This window comes from Lactuca virosa, chromosome 5 (assembly GCF_052849685.1).
Source record: "Lactuca virosa cultivar CGN04683 chromosome 5, Lactuca_virosa_CGN04683_v6, whole genome shotgun sequence".
Lineage (NCBI taxonomy): Eukaryota > Viridiplantae > Streptophyta > Magnoliopsida > Asterales > Asteraceae > Lactuca > Lactuca virosa.
The window spans coordinates 358,990,526-359,013,588 of record NC_136430.1 but is presented as its reverse complement, the minus strand read 5'-3'; the positions used below and the strand labels follow the sequence as shown (position 1 = coordinate 359,013,588).

Sequence of the window (23,063 nt, the reverse complement as noted above, 5' to 3'; positions counted from 1 at the left end):
TGTACTGTAATCTTCTAGCAATAATAAAATCTCTAGTTGCGGCCCGTGGATGTAGGATTTGTACCGAATCCGAACCACGTAATATTCTTGTGTTCTTCTTGCTTTATTTTCTCGTTTCGTTTGTGAGTGTGTGATAGTGTGTTTCCGCTGCGTGTACCTGGTCCGATTCCTAACAACTGGTATCAGAGCCTGGTTAGCGAGGTTTTGGAGGGTACGATCGTTTTTCTGTCACACACGAGTGTACCTTATTTTTTTTGTTTGCCGTAATGGCTGAAGACAAGGTTATAATCGAAAGGTTCAATGGTTCTGATTTTAGCTGGTGGAAAATGCAATTAGAAGCATTGCTATGTCAGAAAGACTTGGACGTGGTACTCGGAGACAAACCGGAGAAAATGGAAAAAGCTGCTGAAGATGCGTGGAACTCAAAGGACAAGAAAGCCAAGGCGGTTATTACATCGTCGTTGACGAAGAGCGTTGCTTTCAACATCATGAATGAAACCACGGCGCGTGGTATGATGGAGGCTCTGTCAAATATGTATGAGAAACCATCGGCGGCTAACAAGGTGTTCTTGATGAAGGAGCTGTTCACTACAAGGATGAATGAGGAAGGCTCAGTTACGGTTCACATTAACAATCTAAATTCAATTCTGTCCAGATTATCATCTGTGGGAATTAAATTTGATAATGAGACTCAAGCTTCGCTGCTACTAGCTTCTCTACCTGATAGCTGGTCCGGAACAGTTACTGCTGTTACGAGTTCCGTGGGGACCAGTGGTATGACTTTTGAAGGGGTTAGAGATTTGGTTCTAGGCGAGGATATCAGACGCAAGAATCAAGGTGGATCTTCCTCTTCTGATTTATTAAATGTCGGAAGAGGTAGAGGGAATAGCAGGAATAGTGGGAGCAGTGGGAGTCGGGGAAAAAGTTCTTCTAGAACTTTGAAGAATGTGAAATGCTGGAACTGTCAAGAAGTGGGACATGTTAAGAGTCAATGTCCAAAGAAAGAATTGAACATTGCTGATGCTGAGAATTTTTCTGGGGATGATGCATTGTTACTCAGTATGGAAAGTTCTGTAGACTCTTGGGTCATGGATTCAGGGGCTTCGTTTCACGCCATGGACAACGGGGAAACGATGGTGAATCTAAAAGAAGGAGATTTTGGGAAGGTACGGTTGGTAAATGACGAGATGCTTCAAGTAACGGGCATAGGAGATATTGATCTGGTTACTTCATTGGGAACTACATGGAACCTGAAGAATGTCAGGGTGATTCCGGAGCTGAAAAAGAAATTGATTTCTGTTGGTCAGCTGGATAAACAAGGACTGGAAGTAAGGTTTGGTGGTGGTAAATGGAGGGTGGTCAATGGTAATTCGGTGATTGCTCATGGTATAAAGTGTGGGTCATTGTATATGGTTGAGGTACCTGCTGAGGGAAGTATGACCGTCCCTGTTAAGCAAGACAAAATCTGGTTCGCTAAATCTACGGCTAAGAGAGTTCATTTTGCAAACATGAATTCTGGAGCCAATGGGATGTTAGCTGAACGAGTCGGAAAGTCTAAACCAGTCAGGAGATTCTGTGACAGTGGGAGCACGGGGCGTGTTCCGGGTACAGTTACAAAGAGCCGTTGGGTTTTGAAGACTAAGACTGAAAAATTATCTCCTGTTGGAAGTTTGCTAAGTTTGGAGAGTGTTAGTGGTCCTCGGTGTATCTCTGGATCCGGTGGAGTGTCCAAACTGGTTGAGACAGAGGATGAGTCGGTGGCGGGATTAGCCACGGCTGAGTTGGAGCTAGTGGGAGCTTCAACTGGCCCTTCTTGTACTTGATGATGAGGGGCGGCTGCAACTAGAGAAATGAGACTAAGTTTAGCTTGTTCTTGGGAACAGGAAGCTTGGAAGACTTGTCTGGTTTAGAGATTACTGAAGTGACTGAGGAATGTTGCTAGAGTTGGATGGTAGAAAAAGCCTGAGTTGTTCAAAGCCCCAAGTGGGAGATTGTTGGGTAGTTGGTGTCTTTTCCAACTCACAAAGCAATAAAAAGGGAAAAGCAAGTGGCAGACAAAGGAATGTGGAACACCTCATTTGGAGGAAAAGCAAAGGAATGCATCCATTCTTTATTTCCTTAAGCATCGGCTCTTTGCCTATAAATAGAACATTCATCATTCATTTGTAGATGTACCAACTTGTACTGTAATCTTCTAGCAATAATAAAATCTCTAGTTGCGGCCCGTGGATGTAGGATTTGTACCGAATCCGAACCACGTAATATTCTTGTGTTCTTCTTGCTTTATTTTCTCGTTTCGTTTGTGAGTGTGTGATAGTGTGTTTCCGCTGCGTGTACCTGGTCCGATTCCTAACAACTGGTATCAGAGCCTGGTTAGCGAGGTTTTGGAGGGTACGATCGTTTTTCTGTCACACACGAGTGTACCTTATTTTTTTTGTTTGCCGTAATGGCTGAAGACAAGGTTATAATCGAAAGGTTCAATGGTTCTGATTTTAGCTGGTGGAAAATGCAATTAGAAGCATTGCTATGTCAGAAAGACTTGGACGTGGTACTCGGAGACAAACCGGAGAAAATGGAAAAAGCTGCTGAAGATGCGTGGAACTCAAAGGACAAGAAAGCCAAGGCGGTTATTACATCGTCGTTGACGAAGAGCGTTGCTTTCAACATCATGAATGAAACCACGGCGCGTGGTATGATGGAGGCTCTGTCAAATATGTATGAGAAACCATCGGCGGCTAACAAGGTGTTCTTGATGAAGGAGCTGTTCACTACAAGGATGAATGAGGAAGGCTCAGTTACGGTTCACATTAACAATCTAAATTCAATTCTGTCCAGATTATCATCTGTGGGAATTAAATTTGATAATGAGACTCAAGCTTCGCTGCTACTAGCTTCTCTACCTGATAGCTGGTCCGGAACAGTTACTGCTGTTACGAGTTCCGTGGGGACCAGTGGTATGACTTTTGAAGGGGTTAGAGATTTGGTTCTAGGCGAGGATATCAGACGCAAGAATCAAGGTGGATCTTCCTCTTCTGATTTATTAAATGTCGGAAGAGGTAGAGGGAATAGCAGGAATAGTGGGAGCAGTGGGAGTCGGGGAAAAAGTTCTTCTAGAACTTTGAAGAATGTGAAATGCTGGAACTGTCAAGAAGTGGGACATGTTAAGAGTCAATGTCCAAAGAAAGAATTGAACATTGCTGATGCTGAGAATTTTTCTGGGGATGATGCATTGTTACTCAGTATGGAAAGTTCTGTAGACTCTTGGGTCATGGATTCAGGGGCTTCGTTTCACGCCATGGACAACGGGGAAACGATGGTGAATCTAAAAGAAGGAGATTTTGGGAAGGTACGGTTGGTAAATGACGAGATGCTTCAAGTAACGGGCATAGGAGATATTGATCTGGTTACTTCATTGGGAACTACATGGAACCTGAAGAATGTCAGGGTGATTCCGGAGCTGAAAAAGAAATTGATTTCTGTTGGTCAGCTGGATAAACAAGGACTGGAAGTAAGGTTTGGTGGTGGTAAATGGAGGGTGGTCAATGGTAATTCGGTGATTGCTCATGGTATAAAGTGTGGGTCATTGTATATGGTTGAGGTACCTGCTGAGGGAAGTATGACCGTCCCTGTTAAGCAAGACAAAATCTGGTTCGCTAAATCTACGGCTAAGAGAGTTCATTTTGCAAACATGAATTCTGGAGCCAATGGGATGTTAGCTGAACGAGTCGGAAAGTCTAAACCAGTCAGGAGATTCTGTGACAGTGGGAGCACGGGGCGTGTTCCGGGTACAGTTACAAAGAGCCGTTGGGTTTTGAAGACTAAGACTGAAAAATTATCTCCTGTTGGAAGTTTGCTAAGTTTGGAGAGTGTTAGTGGTCCTCGGTGTATCTCTGGATCCGGTGGAGTGTCCAAACTGGTTGAGACAGAGGATGAGTCGGTGGCGGGATTAGCCACGGCTGAGTTGGAGCTAGTGGGAGCTTCAACTGGCCCTTCTTGTACTTGATGATGAGGGGCGGCTGCAACTAGAGAAATGAGACTAAGTTTAGCTTGTTCTTGGGAACATGAAGCTTGGAAGACTTGTCTGGTTTAGAGATTACTGAAGTGACTGAGGAATGTTGCTAGAGTTGGATGGTAGAAAAAGCCTGAGTTGTTCAAAGCCCCAAGTGGGAGATTGTTGGGTAGTTGGTGTCTTTTCCAACTCACAAAGCAATAAAAAGGGAAAAGCAAGTGGCAGACAAAGGAATGTGGAACACCTCATTTGGAGGAAAAGCAAAGGAATGCATCCATTCTTTATTTCCTTAAGCATCGGCTCTTTGCCTATAAATAGAACATTCATCATTCATTTGTAGATGTACCAACTTGTACTGTAATCTTCTAGCAATAATAAAATCTCTAGTTGCGGCCCGTGGATGTAGGATTTGTACCGAATCCGAACCACGTAATATTCTTGTGTTCTTCTTGCTTTATTTTCTCGTTTCGTTTGTGAGTGTGTGATAGTGTGTTTCCGCTGCGTGTACCTGGTCCGATTCCTAACAACTGGTATCAGAGCCTGGTTAGCGAGGTTTTGGAGGGTACGATCGTTTTTCTGTCACACACGAGTGTACCTTATTTTTTTTGTTTGCCGTAATGGCTGAAGACAAGGTTATAATCGAAAGGTTCAATGGTTCTGATTTTAGCTGGTGGAAAATGCAATTAGAAGCATTGCTATGTCAGAAAGACTTGGACGTGGTACTCGGAGACAAACCGGAGAAAATGGAAAAAGCTGCTGAAGATGCGTGGAACTCAAAGGACAAGAAAGCCAAGGCGGTTATTACATTGTCGTTGACGAAGAGCGTTGCTTTCAACATCATGAATGAAACCACGGCGCGTGGTATGATGGAGGCTCTGTCAAATATGTATGAGAAACCATCGGCGGCTAACAAGGTGTTCTTGATGAAGGAGCTGTTCACTACAAGGATGAATGAGGAAGGCTCAGTTACGGTTCACATTAACAATCTAAATTCAATTCTGTCCAGATTATCATCTGTGGGAATTAAATTTGATAATGAGACTCAAGCTTCGCTGCTACTAGCTTCTCTACCTGATAGCTGGTCCGGAACAGTTACTGCTGTTACGAGTTCCGTGGGGACCAGTGGTATGACTTTTGAAGGGGTTAGAGATTTGGTTCTAGGCGAGGATATCAGACGCAAGAATCAAGGTGGATCTTCCTCTTCTGATTTATTAAATGTCGGAAGAGGTAGAGGGAATAGCAGGAATAGTGGGAGCAGTGGGAGTCGGGGAAAAAGTTCTTCTAGAACTTTGAAGAATGTGAAATGCTGGAACTGTCAAGAAGTGGGACATGTTAAGAGTCAATGTCCAAAGAAAGAATTGAACATTGCTGATGCTGAGAATTTTTCTGGGGATGATGCATTGTTACTCAGTATGGAAAGTTCTGTAGACTCTTGGGTCATGGATTCAGGGGCTTCGTTTCACGCCATGGACAACGGGGAAACGATGGTGAATCTAAAAGAAGGAGATTTTGGGAAGGTACGGTTGGTAAATGACGAGATGCTTCAAGTAACGGGCATAGGAGATATTGATCTGGTTACTTCATTGGGAACTACATGGAACCTGAAGAATGTCAGGGTGATTCCGGAGCTGAAAAAGAAATTGATTTCTGTTGGTCAGCTGGATAAACAAGGACTGGAAGTAAGGTTTGGTGGTGGTAAATGGAGGGTGGTCAATGGTAATTCGGTGATTGCTCATGGTATAAAGTGTGGGTCATTGTATATGGTTGAGGTACCTGCTGAGGGAAGTATGACCGTCCCTGTTAAGCAAGACAAAATCTGGTTCGCTAAATCTACGGCTAAGAGAGTTCATTTTGCAAACATGAATTCTGGAGCCAATGGGATGTTAGCTGAACGAGTCGGAAAGTCTAAACCAGTCAGGAGATTCTGTGACAGTGGGAGCACGGGGCGTGTTCCGGGTACAGTTACAAAGAGCCGTTGGGTTTTGAAGACTAAGACTGAAAAATTATCTCATGTTGGAAGTTTGCTAAGTTTGGAGAGTGTTAGTGGTCCTCGGTGTATCTCTGGATCCGGTGGAGTGTCCAAACTGGTTGAGACAGAGGATGAGTCGGTGGCGGGATTAGCCACCGCTTCAACTGGAGAAATGAGACTAAGTTTAGCTTGTTCTTGGGAACAGGAAGCTTGGAAGACTTGTCTGGTTTAGAGATTACTGAAGTGACTGAGGAATGTTGCTAGAGTTGGATGGTAGAAAAAGCCTGAGTTGTTCAAAGCCCCAAGTGGGAGATTGTTGGGTAGTTGGTGTCTTTTCCAACTCACAAAGCAATAAAAAGGGAAAAGCAAGTGGCAGACAAAGGAATGTGGAACACCTCATTTGGAGGAAAAGCAAAGGAATGCATCCATTCTTTATTTCCTTAAGCATCGGCTCTTTGCCTATAAATAGAACATTCATCATTCATTTGTAGATGTACCAACTTGTACTGTAATCTTCTAGCAATAATAAAATCTCTAGTTGCGGCCCGTGGATGTAGGATTTGTACCGAATCCGAACCACGTAATATTCTTGTGTTCTTCTTGCTTTATTTTCTCGTTTCGTTTGTGAGTGTGTGATAGTGTGTTTCCGCTGCGTGTACCTGGTCCGATTCCTAACAACTGGTATCAGAGCCTGGTTAGCGAGGTTTTGGAGGGTACGATCGTTTTTCTGTCACACACGAGTGTACCTTATTTTTTTGTTTGCCGTAATGGCTGAAGACAAGGTTATAATCGAAAGGTTCAATGGTTCTGATTTTAGCTGGTGGAAAATGCAATTAGAAGCATTGCTATGTCAGAAAGACTTGGACGTGGTACTCGGAGACAAACCGGAGAAAATGGAAAAAGCTGCTGAAGATGCGTGGAACTCAAAGGACAAGAAAGCCAAGGCGGTTATTACATTGTCATTGACGAAGAGCGTTGCTTTCAACATCATGAATGAAACCACGGCGCGTGGTATGATGGAGGCTCTGTCAAATATGTATGAGAAACCATCGGCGGCTAACAAGGTGTTCTTGATGAAGGAGCTGTTCACTACAAGGATGAATGAGGAAGGCTCAGTTACGGTTCACATTAACAATCTAAATTCAATTCTGTCCAGATTATCATCTGTGGGAATTAAATTTGATAATGAGACTCAAGCTTCGCTGCTACTAGCTTCTCTACCTGATAGCTGGTCCGGAACAGTTACTGCTGTTACGAGTTCCGTGGGGACCAGTGGTATGACTTTTGAAGGGGTTAGAGATTTGGTTCTAGGCGAGGATATCAGACGCAAGAATCAAGGTGGATCTTCCTCTTCTGATTTATTAAATGTCGGAAGAGGTAGAGGGAATAGCAGGAATAGTGGGAGCAGTGGGAGTCGGGGAAAAAGTTCTTCTAGAACTTTGAAGAATGTGAAATGCTGGAACTGTCAAGAAGTGGGACATGTTAAGAGTCAATGTCCAAAGAAAGAATTGAACATTGCTGATGCTGAGAATTTTTCTGGGGATGATGCATTGTTACTCAGTATGGAAAGTTCTGTAGACTCTTGGGTCATGGATTCAGGGGCTTCGTTTCACGCCATGGACAACGGGGAAACGATGGTGAATCTAAAAGAAGGAGATTTTGGGAAGGTACGGTTGGTAAATGACGAGATGCTTCAAGTAACGGGCATAGGAGATATTGATCTGGTTACTTCATTGGGAACTACATGGAACCTGAAGAATGTCAGGGTGATTCCGGAGCTGAAAAAGAAATTGATTTCTGTTGGTCAGCTGGATAAACAAGGACTGGAAGTAAGGTTTGGTGGTGGTAAATGGAGGGTGGTCAATGGTAATTCGGTGATTGCTCATGGTATAAAGTGTGGGTCATTGTATATGGTTGAGGTACCTGCTGAGGGAAGTATGACCGTCCCTGTTACGCAAGACAAAATCTGGTTCGCTAAATCTACGGCTAAGAGAGTTCATTTTGCAAACATGAATTCTGGAGCCAATGGGATGTTAGCTGAACGAGTCGGAAAGTCTAAACCAGTCAGGAGATTCTGTGACAGTGGGAGCACGGGGCGTGTTCCGGGTACAGTTACAAAGAGCCGTTGGGTTTTGAAGACTAAGACTGAAAAATTATCTCATGTTGGAAGTTTGCTAAGTTTGGAGAGTGTTAGTGGTCCTCGGTGTATCTCTGGATCCGGTGGAGTGTCCAAACTGGTTGAGACAGAGGATGAGTCGGTGGCGGGATTAGCCACGGCTGAGTTGGAGCTAGTGGGAGCTTCAACTGGCCCTTCTTGTACTTGATGATGAGGGGCGGCTGCAACTAGAGAAATGAGACTAAGTTTAGCTTGTTCTTGGGAACAGGAAGCTTGGAAGACTTGTCTGGTTTAGAGATTACTGAAGTGACTGAGGAATGTTGCTAGAGTTGGATGGTAGAAAAAGCCTGAGTTGTTCAAAGCCCCAAGTGGGAGATTGTTGGGTAGTTGGTGTCTTTTCCAACTCACAAAGCAATAAAAAGGGAAAAGCAAGTGGCAGACAAAGGAATGTGGAACACCTCATTTGGAGGAAAAGCAAAGGAATGCATCCATTCTTTATTTCCTTAAGCATCGGCTCTTTGCCTATAAATAGAACATTCATCATTCATTTGTAGATGTACCAACTTGTACTGTAATCTTCTAGCAATAATAAAATCTCTAGTTGCGGCCCGTGGATGTAGGATTTGTACCGAATCCGAACCACGTAATATTCTTGTGTTCTTCTTGCTTTATTTTCTCGTTTCGTTTGTGAGTGTGTGATAGTGTGTTTCCGCTGCGTGTACCCGGTCCGATTCCTAACATTTTGCAGGTAATCTAAAGTAAAAACCACTTATTATTGTTTATTTTTAGCTAATTTGATTACTTATTTGACATTTTTGTTCTGAAAATTCAGTCTTTTTTGGCACAAAGTTTAGGATTCGAAGAAAATGTCTAAATAGAACTAGAAAATGGTATTGGCAAGGCCAAGATGGAAGATTATAAGTCCAATAAGCAGATTGGTGGAGAATGTTTTCGAGCTCCACTTCTTGTATTGCAAATCTTAATTCATTGATTTCATATTATGATATGTTTGTTAATTAATCCTCTATTTTGTAGGAATTGCTTCAGGTTCAACAGAGAAGCTTCCGATGTTTTACATATAGGTATGTTGAGAAAATTGCACGGTGGGTGTGTAATTCACTAGCCTTGTTGAAAGGTAAATTCACACCGAATCTAGCTAGTTGTGAATCTCTTTTTTTCTGTAAAAGTTTATTTATTTTGAATATTTTCTTACATAACTGAATTTAGAATGTGGGATTTGAGATATTGAGGGAACTTTAGTTTAAGTAAACATAGATACCAATTATATGGATTTGGATACGAGAAGCATAATTAACTAGGAATATCTAATAAGAAAGTCAAATAAATAATACTTCCATAGAGTGGAAGCAATAATCACAGGGCAATAGTATTTGCCGAGTGACTTGTTATTTGATGTAGGTTTAAATGAAACATATATTTAACAAAATTATAGATGTTATTAGATTATGAGCATTTGTACACTTGGTAGGACAACATATGTGTGTTGTCCTAATCATGTGAGTTCACCATTCCCATTCAAACCTTGGGGTGGAATCATGCCTTATTTACTTAAAAGTACAATTGAATTTACTGAAATTGTTGTTGCATGATGATCTAATTGCACTACAAAATTTTCATTAAGGCATTGTTTTTTTTAAATCTACCACTAACAATTTTGTACTTTCATTTTTTTTTTGTGAAGACATTATAATTTAAAAAATCTACCCAAGTATAACAGTGATTATTGCTATGAATTTCAATGACATATGCATTATTTTTAAAATTACAACGTGTTGTAACAACAGTAACAAGAAGAAATTAATGTAGAATGCTTTAATAAACTAATCCAAAAAGTATGTTGCTATCATGCATTTGACCTTTGACTATGGATTTTATTCAGTTTGTAGGGACTCCTATTGGATGGTCATGACTCAAGGGTGAACTCATGTTCCTGTGCCACGTGTTATAGGTATGAAATAGATGGAAGGGTTGTTATTCATGAGCCACTAACCGACAGTAAAACAATTGAAATGTTTATTATTTTTATGTATCTTTTCCAACAAAGCTATGAGAAGTTGTTGCTTTCTTTAACTATCAACTCTTGAAAAAATTTATGCAATTGACATTAACATAACCATTTTTGCGTGTATCATGGAAGATAATGTACAAATGACTAATCAAAGATTGTTTATCGGTTATGTGTCAATTATCCCAGTTTTCTATAAACCGTAGTGACGTGTCAGTAATCCTAGTTTATCCCAGTTTTCTATGGACCGCGTATTTAGAGATTCAATCAGATATTGATGTCAAACATTCGTGAGAAACTGTTGTTACTCAGAGAGCAAGAGAAGAGATTTTGTGGAATGATTTCCAAGTGTATTTTATTAATCGACTGGTACATGGTTATATACACAAATAATATCAACAAACTTCCTAAGATACAGGTTACAACGATAAACTAGGATCTGATAACTTATACAACAAATCTTATTAATTAGGATAAGTCTTATCCCATTAAGCTCTCGCCAACACTCCCCCTCAAGGTGGAGAATGGATATCTACCATTCCCAGCTTGCTTAGAGAGCTTTCGAAAATCCTTCTACACACAGCTTTAGTCAGCATGTCAGCTAGCTGTTCACTTGATGCTACATGAGGCAGTTTCACATTTCCCTTTTCTAGGTGATCCTTAATGAAGTGTCGGTCGATTTCAACATGCTTGGTTCGATCATGCTGAACCGGATTGTTGGCTATTTTTACTGCTGATTCATTATCACAATACAATTATATAGGTGCCTTCAAGACAATTCCCAAATCAAGTAAAATTCTCCTTATCCACAAAAGTTCACATATCCCATGTACCATTCCACGAAACTCCGCTTCAGCACTTGATCGTGAGACCACTTTTTGCTTTTTACTCCGCCAAGTTACCAAATTGCCCCCTACAAACGTAAAGTAACCAGAAGTGGACTTCCCATCCATTCTATCACCTCCCCAATCAGCATCTGAGTACCCGCTTACTTCTAATTCTTCATCAGTTTTCACATTTTGTCCAAAGAACAAGCCTTTTCCAGGAGATGATTTCAGGTACCTTAAGATTCGATTAACAGCACTCATGTGTTGTTCTCCAGGTGCGTGCATGAAACGGCTAACCACACTGACTGCATATGCAATACCGGGTCGTGTGTGAGCTAGATAGATCAGTTTTCCTACCAGTTTCTGGTACCTTCCCTTATTCGTTGGTACTTGACCTTCATCAATTTGCAAGTTATGATTAGTTTCAATAGGAGTGTTCACTGGTTTACAGTCGAGCATTCCTGTTTCAGCAAGGAGGTCTAATATGTACTTCCATTGGCATAAGTTTATACCGGCTTTAGACCTGGATACTTCTATGCCTAAGAAATATTTGAGGTGACCTAAGTCTTTCAGTTCGAATTCTGCTGCAAGGACCTTCTTTAACTTGTCGATTTCTTCACTATCATCCCCAGTTATGACCATATCATCTACATACACGATTAGTGCAGTTACCTTTCCTCCTCTTACTTTAACAAAGAGAGTGTGATCAGCATCACTTTGTCGGTATCCTGTTTTCTTCATGAAGGTCGAGAATCTCCCAAACCATGCTCTGGGAGATTGTTTTAATCCATATAGGGCCCTTTTCAGTCTACATACTTTCCCTTTACTGTTTGTCCCCGGTGGGGGGTCCATATACACCTCTTCTTCCAAGTAACCATTCAAAAACGCGTTTTTTACATCAAATTGTCTTAACGGCCAGTCTCTGTTTGCAGCAATGGAAATCAACACCCTAATTGTGTTCATCTTTGCTACTGGGGCAAAAGTATCACCATAGTCAATGCCGTATTTTTGTGTGTACCCCTTTGCAACCAAGCGAGCCTTGTATCTGTCTACATTCCCTTTCTTATCCAATTTTATGTTGTAAATCCACCGGCATCCCACCGTCTTCTTTCCCTTCGGAAGACATACTAACTCCCAAGTCTCGTTCTTTTGTAGTGCCTCCATCTCCTCATTCATTGCCCTTTTCCATTTCTCATCTTCTAATGCTTCGTGTACATATCTTGGGATCACAATGTTGGACAGTTTCTCCACTCGTAGTGCGTGTGACTCTGACAAACGATGATGTGATACAAAATTCCCAATGGGATACTTAGACCTCGCTTTAATATCAGGTACATATTGCTTCTTTGGTTGGCCTCGGTTAGTTCTCTCTGGATACCGTCTTTCGATTATTTCCTCCACATTGGTTCCATGTATTGTGTCCTCCAATTCTTCATCATCTGCATAAAATCACTCAAAGAACCAGTGTCAAGAACGACATCTGGTGTGTTAGTATCTGGTACGTGTTGTTCAACATTCCGGCTAGATTCAGGTTCTTCATTCATGCTAGACTCTGGCTGGACATCGGTACTAGGCGTGTCTTGACTTGAATTTACACACTCTGTATCATCTTCTTCATTCTCTAACTGAAAGCTTGCAATTTCTTCATAAAAGTCGTGGGTTTCTACTTCTGCGTTCTTTTCCCCCTGAAGAGAACACCCATGACCAAAGTAAGGAACAGTTTCATGAAATGAAACATCCCTTGTAACATGGACCTTATTTTCAACTGTATCCAAACACCGATACCCTTTCTTTGCATTTGCATATCCAAGAAACATGCATTTCACAGACCTTGGTTCCAACTTTCCCAAATTCTGATATACATATGCAGTGCAGCCAAAAATGCGTGGTTCAAGGTCATCAGTTTGTGATATTTCAGTGAGTTCTCGTAGCTTCTGTAGCGGTGTTTGAAAGCCTAGCAATTTTGATGGTGTTCGATTCAAGAGATAGGCAGCTGATCGTAGTGCTTCACCCCAGAATTTCCTGGGTACTTCCATATCAAATAGAGAGGCTCGAACAACTTCAAGAAGTTGTCGATTTTTCCTCTCTGCCAATCCGTTTTGCTGGGGAGACCTTGCACACGACGTTTGGTGGTGAATCAAATTCTGTTTACAGAAGTTTTTCATGGTATAATTTATGTACTCCCCTCCATTATCAGATTGGAGCACTTGAATTTCCCTTCTGTACACTGTTTTAATGGTGTTATATAGTTCTGTAAACGCCTGAAATACTTCTCTTTTATGCTTAAGGAGTGACACCCATGTCATTCGTGTACTTTCATCAATGAATGTTACGAAGTATTTTGATCCATCAGGAGTGGGTATGGGGGCGGGGCCCCATACATTAGAGTGAATCTTCATAAAAGGAATTGAAGTTTTATTATCAGTAGAAGCATATGAGATTTTCGTGTTCTTTGCTAACTCACAAACACCACACTTCAAATCATTATCCAATACATTTGAAAACAAACTAGGTTTAAGCTTTCTAAGGTAATTAAAAGACAAATGTCCTAGCCTACGATGCCATAACATTGCTAAGGACTTATTCACTTCCATTACTGCTGTATGATACGCCTGGCTTTGGTGATTCTCGTCCAGGTAGTACAATCTTCCCCGCCTAGTACCATAGCCAAGAGTATGATGAGTTACCATATCCTGAAAGACACATTCATGTTTCCAAAAGATAACATAACAGTTTAGTGCTTCTGTGATCTGGCTGACAGATAATAAATTCGAAGATAATGAAGGAACTACAAGGACACTATCAAGATCCATAGACTTTGTTACTTTTACAGTTCCTTCACTCACTACAGGTGCCATTTCTCCATTTGCAGTTTTAACATTCGTTTGTGAGGGTTCGGTTTTTTGATTAATTTTGAAGGATCATTTGTCATATGATCCGGTGCCCCTGTATCAATTACCCATTGTTTTGAGAGTTTGCTTTGATTATTTAGTGACATACCCGGATCAGTAGTAGTATGGGCTGCAACTGGAGTAGTTGATTCTTCACTTTGAGGAGTCTTGATTGTTGCAGCTTGAACTATTCGCTTCCTGGGTTTCTTTGAGAAATCCCACCATTCGGGGTATCCAATAAGCTCATAACACTTTGACTTTGAATGTCCATCTTCCCCACAATGAGTGCAGGTAAGAGAGTTGCTCTTGTTGGTCTTCACTTTGGGATTCAGAGGCCTATTTCGAGAAGTAAAGTGGACCATGCTATCTGCCTCAATTTTGGGATCTTCCATGGACTGACGCTAGTTATGATCCTTTCTGATATAGGCGTATGAAGATTCAAGGGTAAGTGGTGGGTCTTTTCTGAGAATTTCACTTCGTGCTTGGTTGAATTCGTGATCAAGGCCTGCCAGAAATATGTGGACACGAAACCTTGATTGAGTTTTGTTTGAGGCTACTGTTGACTCGACGGTCTCCCCCTCTGATATTGATCTAGCATCAATTTCCTGAAAGATACTTACCAATTCATTGTAGTACGCAGGTAGCGATCTCCCATTCTGGCGAGTATTGAAGGATCTTCGGTTCAATTCGAACAATTGGGTTTCATCCGACCCATCATAGAATGTCTTTTTCGCTGCTTCCCAAATTCCTGCTGCAGTTGGTAGGCGGATGAATCTGCGCATTAGGTTAGGATTCATAGAATCAATGAGCCAGCTCTTGACCCGGTTGTTATCAGTGACCCATGCTTCAATCGATTTTTCATTCACAGAGGGTTTCACTGAGGTACCAGTGATGAACCCTGATTTGTTACGAGCTCCGATGCGCATCTCCATGAGTTGAGACCACAACGGGTAATTGGTATCATCGAGAATAACCCCTGTTGGAAATGGGGCATCTTGAACGTTTTGCACAATCACCGATGAGGATGATCCAGGGGTGTCGCCTTCGTTTCCCATGGTAATTCGAATACTTCGTAGGGTTTGGCTACTTCGTGGAATTCGTTCACTGATTCAACGATTAAGAAGATCAGGAATTCGAGGTTTTTATTGCTCTGATACCATGTTACTCAGAGAGCAAGAGAAGAGATTTTGTGGAATGATTTCCAAGTGTATTTTATTAATCGACTGGTACATGGTTATATACACAAATAATATCAACAAACTTCCTAAGATACAGGTTACACCGATAAACTAGGATCTGATAACTTATACAACAAATCTTATTAATTAGGATAAGTCTTATCCCATTAAGCTCTCGCCAACAACTGTTGGCAATATAATTCGGCTAGGTTAATAGGTTCTTGTTTTGGTATGCACCTAACCCTTATATCTTATGAGACTTGACCTCTCGATCTACATATTACTTAATCGGGTTGGGTACCATGGGAATTATTGAATTTTTCAATATAACATATGATGTTTAATTTGAATATTTTTTTTTCTAAAGATCATAACTTAAGAAATCCATGGCTCATGTAACATATTTTTCTTGGTATTGCAGGAACTATGTTGGCAACATAAAGCATCCAGTTGGGTCAGAACGACATAGTTATAGCCAGTGGTATAAAAAGTAGGCCTAATGTCCCCAAATATGTTGCAAAAGCCATGTTAATAGCTTTTCATCTCCTGTTTAGAAGAAATTTATCTAAGGTTTTTTTGATGTTATAACAGAGCAATTTCCTAATCTTAAATAAATTTGGATCCCCTGTTAATTCTATCCCTAATGTTATTCCACTAATTTGCTGCCTTCCTCTCATAAAGATTTCTTATGCAATCAGGGAATAATAATGAACAAAGAGTTGTTTTTGTCATAATAAATCAAAATTTTTGTTGGTTTTGTATTGATTAATATTTTTGTACTTCGCCTCCTTATATAATACGCTTTGGAAATATTTGCAAACAAAATATAAAGTTGTCTATATATTATAATAAGTTCTTGTATTTTCATTTTGTAATTGGGAATTGGAAAAATGACTTTGATTTCTTTCTCTCTTTTCTTGATTGAAATGATGTAGATTATTACTTAAAACATTTACAATTTGTATGCATAGTCGTGAATACTGCATAATTCTATGATTATGGCAAGCCTCACAAATTAGTTTGCTCCTCACATATACCAAAATCATTAATATAGCTATATAAAGAATCAATTTTTCTATCTTCAGGTAGTTTATACAAATATTTTAGTAGACATACCATACATGAGTTGGATGGGTGCACCACTAGTATGTATATATATATATATATATATATATATATATATATATATATATATATATATATATATATATCCTACTCTAATAAAATAATCCATTTTTGCCACGTGACATCTCTTCAATTCATAAATTTTCAAAGTAAATTACCGATTCTGCCCTTACAAAATATCCCCAAAATTTTGATCGCTTTATTCCCCGAAAAATCACGTCTCCTTCGATTTCGCTTCTTGATTTTGGAAATGAGATATTCATTCAAAATTTAAAATTGTCAAATCTCTAATGGAAACATCAATTCCCCTTTACCTTTTACCTGTAATTGATTGCGCAAAGCCGGTAGGTAACTCCACCGTCGTTCTCTCTCAAGTTGATCAATGGCTTCAAGATTTCTAATAGGAAATCGATGCTTGGCAGGTTCGTATAATCGTATTTCAGCAACAACTTCAAATAATTTTTGTTTGCATTTTTTTGTCAACTACAATGATTTTACATCCCAATTTCATTCTATTTGGTATAAACATACGATTTTTGATTCTTGATTCAAAAATTGAAATATGTGTGGTCGGTGATTACTATGATTGGCAGATGATATGAAGATCAATCCTTATGATAAAGATGGACATACTAATTATTTGAGATATGTTATGGACTATTTAAAAATATCACCGAAGTTAAAATTGAAATAATTATTTGTAAATTTACAAGCAAAGTACAAGTTTCTATAGTTTGGAGCTCACATAGTGAAACTTCTTTTGAAAAGTTAAACAACTTAGCTACTGTAACAGTTTGTAACCTCTCTCTCCTGTAAATATTGTAATGTCAACTTAAAGTCTACATGAAATAAGTTAACCTTCAAGGCAAAAGATGAAAAAAGACCTCAGATTTTAGATTTCACTTTTCTATGTGTTACTATATGTTTGTTTGACTGATTGTTTGAGACTTTTGATTGTGTGTATGTGATCTTGTGTATGCGTTCTATGTAGTATTATGTGTTTGTTTGACTATGTGTTACTATGTGTTTGTTTGACTCACCAAGTTTTGATAAAAAAAAAGTCTTTGATGAAGTTTTAGTGTAAATAGATTTATCGAGATGGCAAATATACATTTTTCATACCAAAAGTCAATTTCCATTTAGAGCAACTCAGTAGGTAGGAAGCGGACCTAATGGTAAAATGGTCAGATAATGAAAAAATTAAGCAGCGACAAACCCAATATGTCTAAAACAGGTGTATAAACTCAACAACTTTAAATAACTTCTATTAAATTCCAGACTCACTTTATTTTCTTCATTTTGATATGAGTGAATTCTAAGTTTGTGTAGGGCAGAGACAACGGTTTGATAAGGGGGAAGAGACAAAGTTTAATATGAGTTTGTAACTTTGTATATAAAGTAAAACATCTTTTTTACAAAATTTAGTGTGTGTTTGTATACTAAATTTATGTGAAATGTCTATTTGATATCCACCTATTCTATACATATTAGTACTTAAACCAGATCCTTCAACAACTTTTAGAATATCCTTCAACAACTTTTAGAATGTTTATACAGTCAAATAATTTATGGATCATGCATTAAAATATCACCAGACAACAATTTACAAACCTAAACATAATCACATATTAATCATTTTAGTTCATCAATTTCATATTTTACTCACGACACAAGTTGATTGACAAATTCCATAGTTTATGTTTTCATAATGAAAACATATATGACAGTAAAAAATAAGTAGTTTGCCTTCAGTAAATTGTAATCTAAAACATAGTGATTATATCTCAAATTCTGATGGAAATGAACAACAATCACAAACCAAAAAAAAAATCTAATTTATTTGGGGGATACATATATTAATGTAAAAAAATTAAACCAGTGGGGGCATGTGTCCCCAAACCCTCTTCTTAAATCCGTCTCTAAAAACAATGTGTCATATAATATTTATCATATTTATTAAGCACATAACAATATGTTATGCAAATGAAAAATAATAAAATGCATCGATCACAATGTAATGTATTGTTTTTTGATTTATGGAAACATTACAATATTTTTAAAGTATATTATTGTAATAGTAAGAGATAAATCTTGGATGTTATTATAAAAGAATAAATAAATAATATATTCTTATTTCTTGCATCAAACACAATGTGTTGATCATTTTAATTTGTAATTTATTGTCTTGTGTTTAGGTATGTTATTATTTTTAATAAAATTTTATAAATTTTTTTACCCGTGGTTTCCACGGGTTGTAACCTAGTATATATATATATATATATATATATATATATATATATATATATATATATAGGGAAGGGTTATTTGAAAAACAAAAAACCCTAAAAATCATAAAAATGCATAAAAAAATATTTAGAGATCACAAAACTTTTTTTTGAATTTTTTTTATAAAAAATCGCAGCTTTCTATACAAATTCACTGAAAAAAAAATTTGAAAAAAAAATTTATAAAAAAAAAATTGATTTTTTATTTTTTTTCAGCGAATTTTAAGAAAAAACTGCAATTTTTTATAAAAAAAAATTAAAAAAAAAGTTTTGTGATCTCTAAGTATTTTTTTATGCATTTTTTTTTATTTTTAGGGTTTTTTTTTGTTTTCCATAGAACCTAAACCTATATATATATATATATATATATATATATATATATATATATATAACAATTGGTAAAAATTGGTCAGAGTTCGACGGTCAAACCACCACAAACCATTATGTATTAAGGACCAATCGTGTGTGATTTTACGTTTATAAGGTATATCAAAGATATTATATTCATAATTATTTTCAGAACGTCTCAAACTGCTTAAACCATTTAGAGTTGAGGATCGAATCAAAAATTACCAAAAAAAAATCTATTTGTGACGTTACAAATAATTTTTTATTAAGTATATTTGAGAGTTATGGATAAGAAATTTGAATAGATTACGTTCTCCTGATTCCGTAGATATAAAGAGAGTCCAAAACGGAGATCGTATAAGAAAGTTACGCCTCTTTAAAATTATAAAAATCAATATTTATCTGATTTTCCTGAGACGAATTGTGAACTGCTTCATTTTAAATAGCTACGAGCCTCGTAAATTGTTTTTGAACTCAAACTATAGTTTATTATTTTATTTTATTTTTATCACATTTTAAATCTCGATCAAAATCAGATTCGTAAAATCTGCCGAATGAAAATCAATTACTCGCAAAATTTTAAACGTTTATTCCCGGAGTTGGTTACAGGGGTGTTCATAACCGGATATCCGAAAATTCGGATATCCGAATTTCGGATATCCGAAATTCCGGATAGTTGATTTTTGGTATCCGATTCCGTATCCGAAATTTCGGATATCCAAAATTTCGAATATCCGGAATTTTGGATACGGATTCGGATACCAAAACGGATATCCGAAAATTTGTAATTTTGTTCAAATTTGAAAGTTTTTATATTAGAAAAACATATTTTTAAATTAAAAAGGCATATGAAGTAATATATGTATTTAATTAAGGGTATTATGAATATGTTTTAGTTACTAACATTCATATTATAAGACATATGTGATTAAAATAACATATAATGTATAAACTAAAATCAAAATTTTCGGATATCGGATATCCGAATTATCCGAAAAATCTGAAAAAAACTATCCAATTATGATTCCGAAAAATCGGATATCCGAAATTTCGGTTATCCGAAAATTCGGATTCGAAATTTCAGATACGGATATTTTTGAACACCCCTGGTTGGTTATATCAGAATTGAATAATGTCTGCTTTTCGGAGTCACAACGACCGGGACTTTGAGCAGAAACTTTATGAAAAATTCCATGAAACGATACGCATACACGAGAATCGAGAATAAGGATGAAATCATAAAAGTCACAACACATGTATACAATATAATGTAAATCCCCAAAATCCACAAAAATATGATTTTAGGGGTACAATAAGATATATCTAAGATACTTGGCAATAATGGTAAAGTATTTCTCTCTAGTTCTCTCTCAGATTTCTCGGTTGAAGAAGCATCCACCGGAGGTGGGTTTTTCGGTGAGCCAAGAGGCTGTCGCCTTTGTCCCAACCCTCCTCCTCTCCCTTTTCTACTCATCGATCTCAGCCTAACACCCCAACGATTTTCGAAAAGCACCAACAAAAAACCCCCTGTCGAGCTTCAAACAAACAAACACACCCTTGTATGGCTGATTCCGGCGAGATCAAGTAGAGTTGCAGCCCCCTCGACGAGTTATATCGACGTTCACCACCTACACAACCCTCCTCCAGTCGAAGAAGCACAACCCCAAACACTCTAACCCTATCGTTGTTGCTGCTACTCTGATTCCTTTCCGAGTTGTTGCTGCCAGCAACGAGAGAAGAATCACAAGAGAGGATCCCCGGAGAGGAGTGGCCACCCGCCTCGATACCTTTGCTCTTCTACTGCTTCCGTTCGAGTTCCTTTTTCTTTTCCCTTTCCCATTCGTTTTGGTTGCCGATCGAGAATGAAAGAAAAGAAAAAAGATGCCAGCGACAACCTTCTGCCGGCACCCCTCTCGTGATTTCTCAACCGCCATCGGAGTCTCGTTAATTGCTTCCCATTCGACAAATGTTCCTTCTCACCGGATCTATTGAAGACGACGATACCCCCCTGTTTCTACTGTAACATTTTAATTGAAAAAAATAGTCCCTTCAAATGTAGTTTTAAATTAAAAGGAGCCCTTGATAGAAATCTTTACAAACCAGGTCCCATTTGAGTTGGGCATTACAAAAATGGTCCCTTTTAGATATAATTTATCACAAAAAAAATCCATGTGTTAAATAATTTAAAAACAACCCTTTTTGAATATAAAATATTTCAAAACAAATCCCTTTAATTCAAAATATTACAAAATAGTCATGGGCTTGTTTTAGTTCAAAAAGATGTCAAGATGCAGTTTCTCACGCGAAAATTCACACGAATGAACCAACTGGAGACAAATCGAACTCACGCTTCAAGGGTGCGTTTCTACGACCCCTATTTTACGGTTTTAATATTTGGGGGAGAATATATGCGTCTCTATTAAAGTTTTTGATGATTTTCAAATTTTATATACAAAATAGCATCATACTTTATTATTGGTCAAAAGTTTATGAAATAGCAATCTAAAAATATGATAAATCACCAATAAATCTATTAAGTTAAAGTAGATTGTTAAAATATGATATATTTATACTTTACGTGATATATGAATATAATTATTAAGAAAAATCACAAGATTATAAGTAAATTACGATAATAACACAATTAATATTATAAATCACAAAAATGAAAATGACCAAAAATATTACTCGCGTATAACATGAAAGTACATCGTCATAAATTGTGGAAAGACGAAGTTTATGTAATTTTATAATTATTAGTTAGAATTATCAAATTTAAATTTTAATATATAATGTTATGTAAAAATGAATGGAAAATTTATTAATATATTTTTATATTAATTATAAAAATATAACTCAATTTACTAAGTTATGGATTTTTTTTATTGCAATAAATAACATGATCGACTTCATGACTTAAGAGTCGTTTTCTGCGAAATATTGTATAGTATTAATCATGTGAATTATAAATATCATGAAAATTGTTGGTTTCACGTTTGTTGAAACTTGGAAAATGTGATAAAAAGCAGTCGTTCTACTGCCCAAATTTCGTTATAACAAACAATAGAAATTTGGAAATCTATTAAGTCTTACGAATCTCAAATACTATAAGACTTCGATCAAATATTATTCCTAAACAACAAAAATATAAGTATTTAACAATCTAATAACAGGAAGTTTAGGACTAGGATGCCTAGACACATTGTTAGGATCCAACACTCCAGGGTCTCCCTGTAGGTATCACGTTGTTTCTAAAGCCATATGAGTTAGGTTCGGTTACCTAAGCCATTTGGGCTATATTGTTGGGTATACTAAAAATGTGTGTCTTGGTGGAAAACCCTTTATTTTCATCACCGTTAATCCACATAGAATGACTAACGACAAGTATAAGTGTCATACTATCGATCTTATACGGTTAGATCGCTCGCCTAGAGTTGCTAGCTACAACTATGTTTGACGAGACAAATTTTGGTGTTGACGTTGGTACCATTGAACATTCTCACGTGTTATAACGGGGTGAATGATTGAAGCATGCCCTATTATGGAGCCGGTGGAAAAGGTGTAGTGTCACGAGTTCGGTTATGAGTTCATTATAAAATCCCAGTTTTGTTTCGTTACCGTATAGAATCGATATTGGGTTTATACGAGGTTTTATTTCACTTATACTAGTTGAAAGAGACTGTAGGTAGCAGATTAGTTTGTGACCCAAAAAGATAAGTGTCAATACCAGAAATTAAGTCATATAACACTTAATTAATATCATGACATGACTGATTAGGATTTAATAACTTATAGCTAATAAGTTATTTCTATAAACCCTTTGTTCTTGTACAAAAACACAATATGTATTTGGGAGGCGTTTTCCCCACTGGTTAAGTGTCGGTTCCCAAATTAAGTATGATAATACTTAATTAATACCACGACATGATTTTACAAAGTTTATAAATTCGAAACTTATGAGTTTCACATATAAACTATATAAACGCTTGTACAAGATTTCTAGAGTAAAGTTGGTCATTTTATGTTTTCACAAGATGTGATATGACTTTATTTTATATAAATTGGTACTCAAAATCATTATATAAAAAGCATTTTGGTCTTTAGAACCGTATAATTTTGATATAAGTTAGACTTACTTATATGTATTTTGCCAAATTTTGAAATTTTGGATTTGAACGCAGGATGTTTCTAAATGAGACCAAATACACTTTTATAACTCATTTATTTTATACTTTTGATACAAAAGTAAGTATTTATAAAAGCTTATCAACTAACTAAAATTTATAAAA

At 37.5% G+C, this 23,063-nt stretch overlaps 1 protein-coding gene across 1 annotated transcript; it reads right to left on the bottom strand.

The window, feature by feature from the left end:
* Positions 1-14,239: 14,239 nt before the first annotated feature.
* Positions 14,240-14,893, bottom strand: LOC145113501 (uncharacterized). Its single transcript, XM_079049580.1, has one exon. It carries the CDS (start codon positions 14,891-14,893, stop codon positions 14,240-14,242), a length of 654 nt encoding a protein of 217 aa, XP_078905706.1.
* Between the last annotated feature and the right edge of the window lie 8,170 nt (positions 14,894-23,063).